This window comes from Chionomys nivalis, chromosome 4 (assembly GCF_950005125.1).
Source record: "Chionomys nivalis chromosome 4, mChiNiv1.1, whole genome shotgun sequence".
Classification (NCBI taxonomy): Eukaryota; Metazoa; Chordata; class Mammalia; order Rodentia; family Cricetidae; genus Chionomys; species Chionomys nivalis.
Window position 1 is genome coordinate 19,512,812 of NC_080089.1, and position 7,070 is coordinate 19,519,881.

General features: G+C 36.2%; 1 protein-coding gene across 1 annotated transcript; it reads left to right on the plus strand.

Moving 5' to 3' along the window:
- Positions 1 to 939, plus strand: LOC130873391 (olfactory receptor 7G2-like). Its single transcript, XM_057768201.1, has one exon. The coding sequence runs from the start codon at positions 1 to 3 to the stop codon at positions 937 to 939; it is 939 nt and encodes a 312-aa protein (XP_057624184.1).
- The last annotated feature ends 6,131 nt before the right edge of the window (positions 940 to 7,070 follow it).

Sequence of the window (7,070 nt, forward strand, 5' to 3'; positions counted from 1 at the left end):
ATGGAGCCCAAAAACCTAACATTTGTGTTACAATTCCTTCTTCTGGGATTTACAGATGACCCAAATCTCCAGTCGCTCATCTTCAGCCTCTTCTTGTTCATAATCTTGGTCACCGTCCTGGGAAACCTGCTCATAATTCTAGTTATAAGCTTTGAGTCCCACCTCCATACGCCCATGTACTTCTTCCTCTCTAACTTGTCCTTTAATGACATCTGTTGCAGCACAGTCACAGTCATCAAGATGCTGGTGAACATCCGAGCAAATGATCAGAGCATCACCTACACAGCCTGCCTCACACAGCTCTTCTTTGCACTTGTTTTTACATACTTTGAAAATTTTCTCCTTGCGGCAATGGCCTATGACCGCTATGTAGCTATTTGTCACCCCTTGAGGTATAATATTATTATGAAACCTAATTTATGTGTTCTGCTCTCACTGATTTCTCTGTTCATTAGTGTTATTGGTGCCTTGATGCACACTTTGATGGTGCAGCGGCTGTCCTTCTGCACAAATCTGGAAATCCCCCACTTCTTCTGTGAACTTGTTCAGGTCATCAAGCTGTCCTGTTCTGACACCCTCATTGATCACATCATGCTCTTGGTTGCAATTTGTATATTTGGTGGTGTTCCTCTTTGTGGAATCATTTATTCTTATTATCATATTGTGTCTACAGTCTTGAGAATAGCATCACTGGAGGGAAAGTGCAAAGCCTTTTCTACCTGTGGGACTCACTTATCAGTGGTTTCCTTATTTTATGGGGCTGGTTCTATGGTATGCATCAGCTCTACAACGAGTGCCTTACCAAGAAAATCTGCAGTGGCTTCAGTGATGTATTCTGTGTTTCCTCAAATGATAAACCCTTTTATCTACAGTTTAAGGAACAAAGACATGAAAGTTGCCATTAAAAATCTTTTAACTTCGATCATTTCACTTGCATAATGTATCCTTTGTTTATGGTTTGCATATATAGAACTAGTCCAGATGACTATATTTTTTCTAAAGTAAATATCTGAGATTTCTTTTACTATACTTTTCTGAAATCATACTTCAACAAATTGAACATATGTTTTAATGTGTCTGAATTCTGGATTTTCCTTGTGTCAACAATAATACAAGGTTTTACTTCTTTAATAACATTTTCATTGTTCAGATTTTGCAGAGCGTAGTGCAAAGAAAAAATTTCCAAATCAGCACATTTTATTCTTGTATATTCTCAGAAAATGTAAAAATTTAGAAATATTAATGTAGAAACTGTTTTCAGTTTTCTCACATGCATAGAATAGTATCTGGACCAATAAATAGCTCTCTATGCAAACCCACTTGCCTCTAAGTCTAGGACCTCACTTAAAACCCTGACCACAAGGTAAAAGGAAAGGACTGACTTCTGCAAGATATTCTCTAAGATTCACATACACTCTATGATTGTGTATGTACCAAACACATATGTTGCATGCATTCATACATGTACACAAAAATAAATAAAAATATATAATAAATTTTTTAGATATTTTGTTGATCTTGGCTGTTCTAAATCATATAAAATAAAATCTCAAAGAGTTCTGATTTTTGTTTTCCTGATGACTAAATATGTAAAACATTTTTTAAATTTCTCAGCCATTTCTGTTTCATCTTTTGAGAATTTTCTGCTTAGTCCTCCACTTCATTTTTAAATGGTTTTTTTCTTTCCTTGATTTCCAGGTTTTAGTACTTCTTTATATGTTTTATATACTAAAGTCTTAAGTGTATAATTGTTAAAGGTCAAACCATCATAATCCTTCCCTAGTTTCCTTTTACTTTTTTCATAACATTATATTCTATTTCACCTTCTTAGAAGATTCTCTCCCACCCTCCAGCAACTTATTAGGCCCCTAACTTTGTGGTTATTCTGATTGTATCATATCTAATGAAAGCTTAAAATCTAACGTCTACATAAAGAAAAGATGTGACATGTTTGTTTGGGGGGATCAGATTACCTCAGCTGGAGAATTATTTAATAAATCTATCATTTACCTATAATTTTTATAATATTATTTTTTCTAAACATACGAATGATATTCTGTTGCATATGCATACCATGTTTTTGTTATCTGTTCATCAGTCATTGGGCATCTAGATTGCTTCCAATTCCTAGATACTGTGAATAGACCAGCAATGAACATGATAAGCAACTATCTCTGCATTAGGATTTTGAGTCCTTTGGGAATATGCCCAAGAGTGGTATATCTTGATCTCGCTTCCAGAGGAAACTCTACCCTGATTCCCACAATGGCAGCACCAGTTTGCACTCCCACTAGCAATGATTTCATGTTCCCTATTTCCCTGCATTCTCACCAACATGTTTTATTGGTCTTGACTGTTCTGACTAGAGAATGTGAAATCTCAAAGTAGTTTTAACTTCCATTTTCCAGGTGGCTAAGTTAACTAAAGATGTTGGAGATTTCTTTCTGTATATTTCAGTCAAATATTATTCTTCTTCTAAAATCCCTCTGCTCATTTCTGAACCTAACTTTCAACTGGGTTATTTCTTTCCTTGACAATTAGTTTATTTTTATATATTATAGATAATAGCCCTTTATGAGATGTATATGTGCTAAAGATTTTTTCTCAACTGAGAGTCTGTTACTTTATTTAAATTATGCTGTGACTTGCTGTACAGTTTTTTCAAATTCATGAGGTCACATTGTTTCTTTGCTTTATGTCCTTTAATCAGTGTCTTGTTCAAAAAAGCCCTTCCCTGTGCCAATGAGGTAAAGACTATTCTGTAATTTCTCTTCCACCAGATTGATTGTATATGGTTTGGATGAAAACTATGGTCCCTATGTATTGAGTTTTGTACAGAGTAATAAATATTAATCTATTTTCATTCATTTATATGCAGTGATCTGGTTCTATGACCATTCTTTGCTGAAGATGATATTTTTCTCAAATATGTATATTTTACTTCCTTATCAAAAGTCGGGTGTTTATAGGTGTGTGCAGTTGTCTCAGTGTTCAGTTATAGTCCATTAATCAACCCACCTGGTTTCATGTCAATACCATACTGCTTTTATTACCACATCTCTGTAATATAACTTAAAATTGTGGATAGAGATACATTCAGCAGTTCTTTTATTATTTGTGCCTGTTTTAACAATTCTGAGATTTGTGTGTCTGTGTGTGAAGTGTTTGAGTGTGGGGGGGTGTGAGCATGTGTGTGTATGTCTCCATATGAAATTAAATTTTCTTAGTTTGTGTAAAGAATTTTTTGGAATTTTAAAGTGGATTCCATTTATCCTTTAGATTGATTTTAGTAGGATGATTATTTCATAATACTAATCTTATGAATCTATGATCATGAAAAATTTTACCACCTTCTGGCAGCTTTTTATTTCTTCAGTGTCTGAAAAGTGTTTATTATGACAGTCTATCCTTTGCTATGTTAACAGTCATTGCAAGATATTAGAGGGGAATTTTGTGAATGACCAGAAAGTTTAGGAGAATGGGGAGCTCCCCTTTCCGGGTTGTCAGGCCAGCCGCTGGTCGGGCACTCACTCACCCCTCCGAAAGGACAGATCTTCTGGTATAGGATCCAGGTCACTTGCTGGCCAGGAACCTCACAGACAAAATGGCGCCCTTGCTGGTTGCAGGCTCAGTGGGACAAAGAAAGTCCTGCAGCATTTCCCTCACCACTTTAACCCCAGACCCTCAGCCCTGAAGCAGGCTGAGTTGGAGAATCCTATGACCCCGCAGATGGAGAGGGGTGTTTGGGGGGGAAGCTGGGATGGGATAAGGAGTAATGCAACAGTCACGGGGAAGCCCCCACTGAATAGCCAGAAACTTTAGGGGAAAGGGGGGGTCGCCTGAGCTCCCCTTTCCAGGTCGTCAGGTTGGCCGCTGGTCGGGCACTCACTCCATTTGAAATTCTTCTGATGACAGTTCTCTGTTTAGTTCAGTACACCACTTTTTCATTGGGTTATTTAGAATTTTAATGTCTAATTTCTTGAGTTCTTTATGTATTTTGGAGATCAGTCCTTTGTCTGATGTGGGATTGATTTTTTTCCCATTCAGTAGGTTGCCTTTTTGTCTTATTGACTTTGCTTTACAGAAGCTTCTCAGTTTCAGGAGGCTCCATTTATTTATTGATGCTCTTATTGTCTGTGCTACTGGGGTTATATTTAGGAAGTGGTCTCCTGTGCCCATGCATTGAAGGTTACTTCCCACTTTCTCCTCTATCAGGTTCAGTGTGGTCAGATTTATATTGAGGTCTTTAATCAATTTGGACTTGAGTTTTGTGCATGGTGACAGATATGGATCTATTTTCATTCTTCTACAGGTTGACATCCAGTTATGCCAGAACCATTTATTGAAGATGCTCTCATTTTTCCATTGTATCTTTTTTGCTTCTTTGTCAAAAATCACATGTTCATTGGTGTTTGAATTAATATCCTGGTCTTCAATTCAATTCCATTGGTCAACGTCTCTGTTTTTATACCAATACCAAGCTGTTTTCATTACTGTAGCTCTGTAATAGAGCTTGAAGTCAGGGATGGTAATGCCTCTGGCAGTTCCTTTGCTGTACAGGATTGTTTTTGCTATCCTGGGTTTCTTGTTTTTCCATATGAAGTTGAGTATCGTTCTTTCAAGGTCTGTGAAGAATTGTGTTGTGATTTTATGGGGATTACATCGAATCTATAGATCGTCTTTGATAAGATTGCCATTCCTATCTAAGTGCATGGGAGATCTTTTCATTTTCTGGTATCGTCTTGAATTTTTTTCTTCAAAGCCATAGAGTTCTTGTCAAATAGGTTGTTAACGTCCTTTGTTAGTGTTACCCCAAGATATTTTATGTGATTTGTGGTTATTGTGAAAAGTGATGTTTCTCTGATTTTCCTCTCAGCTTTTTATCCTTTGTTTATAGGAGGGCTACTGATATTTTTGAGTTGATCTTGTATCGTGCCACTTCACTGAAGGTATTTATCAGCTGTAGGAGTTCTCTGGTAGAGTTTTTGGGTTCACTTATATACACTATCATATCATCTGCAAATAACAAAAGTTTAACTTCTTCCTTTCCAATTTGAATTCTCTTGATCTCTTTATGTTGTCTTATCGCTGTTGCTAAAACTTCAAGAACTATATTGAAGAGGTATGGAGAGAGTGGACAGCCTTGTCGTGTTCCTGATTTTAGTGGAATAGCTTTGAATTTCTCTCCATTTAATGTTATTAGCTGCCATATTTCTTTATATTGCTTTTATTATATTTAGATACGATCCTTGTGTCCCTAATATCTCTAAGACATTTATCATAAAGGGATGTTGAATTTTGTCAAATGCTTTTTCTGCATCCAATGAAATGATCATATGGTTTTTTTCTTTCAGTTTATTTATATGGTGCATTACATTGATTGATTCTCATATGTTGAACCAGCCTTGCATCTCTGGGATGAAGCCTACTTGATCATAATGGATAATTTTTTTGATGTGTTCTTGGATTCAGTTTGCCAGAATTTTATTGAGAATTTTTGCATCCATGTTCATGAGTGAGATTGGTCTGTAATTCTCTTTCTTGGTTGAGTCTATGTGCAGTTTTGGTATCATGGTAACTGTAGCTTCATAAAAAGGGTTTGGCAGTGAGCCTTCTGTTTCTATTATGTGGAACACTTTGAGGAGTATAGGTGTTAGCTCTTCTTGAAAGTTCTGGTAGATTTCAGCAGTAAAACCATCCAGCCGTAGGCTTTTTTTGTTTGTTTGGGAGGTTTTTGATGGCAGCTTCTATCTCTTCACAGCTTATAGGTCTATTTAAATTGTTCATCTGGTCTTGATTTAATTTTGGTAGATGGTATCTATCTTTAAAATTGTCCATTTCCTTTACATTTTCCAGTTTTGTGGAGTACATATTTTTGTAGTAGGACCTAATTATTCTCTGAATTTCTTCAGTGTCCATTGTTATGTCCCCCTTTTCATTTCTGATCTTGTTAATTTGGATGTTTTCTCTCTGCCTTTTGATTAGTTTGGATAAGGGTTTTTCAATCTTGTTGATTTTCCCAAAGAACCAGCTCTTTGCTTCATTGATTCTTTGGATTGTTTTCTGTGTTTCTATTTTGTTGATTTCAGCCCTCAACTTGATTATGTCCTGTCTTCTTCTCCTTCTGGGTGAATTAGCTTCTTTTTTATCTAGAGCTTTCAGGCATGTTGTTAGGTGATTGATGTGAGATTTCTCCATTTTTTCTTATGTGCTTATGAACTTTCCTCTTAGCACTGCTTTCATAGTGTCCCATAGGTTTAGATATGTTGTGCCTTCATTTTCATTGAATTCAAGGAAGGTTTTAATTTCTTTATTTATTTCTTCCTTGACCCAGGGGAAGTTCAGCAGTTGACTGTTCAGTTTTCAGGAGTTTGTAGGCTTTCTGAGAGTAATATTGGTGTTGAATTCTAACTTTACTCCATGGTGATCTGATAATACACAGTGGATTACTTCAAATTTTTGTATCTGTGGGTGCTTGCTTTGTTACCAAGAGTATGATCAATTTTAGGGAAGGTTCCATGAGGTGCTGAGAAGGAGGTTTATTCTTTTGTGTTTGGGGGGAATGTTCTATAGATGTTTGTTAAGTCCATTTGAATCATTACATCTGTTAGTTTTCTTATTTCTCTGTTAAGTTTCTGTCTGTTTGACCTATCCATCGTTGAGAGAGGAGTGTTGAAATCTCCTATTATTAGTGTGTTGGGTTTGAGTGCAATTCAAGTTTCAGTAATGTTTCTTTTACATATGTGGGTGCTCTTGAATTAGAGGCATAGATATTCAGGATTGAGACTTCATCTTGATAAATTGTTCCGGTTGTGAGTATAAAATGTCCTTCTCCATCTCTACTGATTGATTTTAGTTTGAAATCAGTTTTGTTAGATATCAGAATAGTCACACCTTCTTGGTTTTTTAGGTCCATTTGATTGTTAAACCTTTTCCTAACCCTTTACTCTGAGGTAGTGTCTGTCTTTGAGGTTGAGGTGTGTTTCTTGTAAACAGCAGAAGGCAGGATCCTGTTTATGTATCCATTCTTTTAGCCTGTGTCTTTTTATAGGTGAATTGAGTCCATTGAT

Coding starts and splice junctions, on each gene's coding strand:
- LOC130873391 (XM_057768201.1), top strand. CDS start 1: ATGGAGCCCAAAAACCTAACATTTGTGTTACAATTCCTTCTTCTGGGA.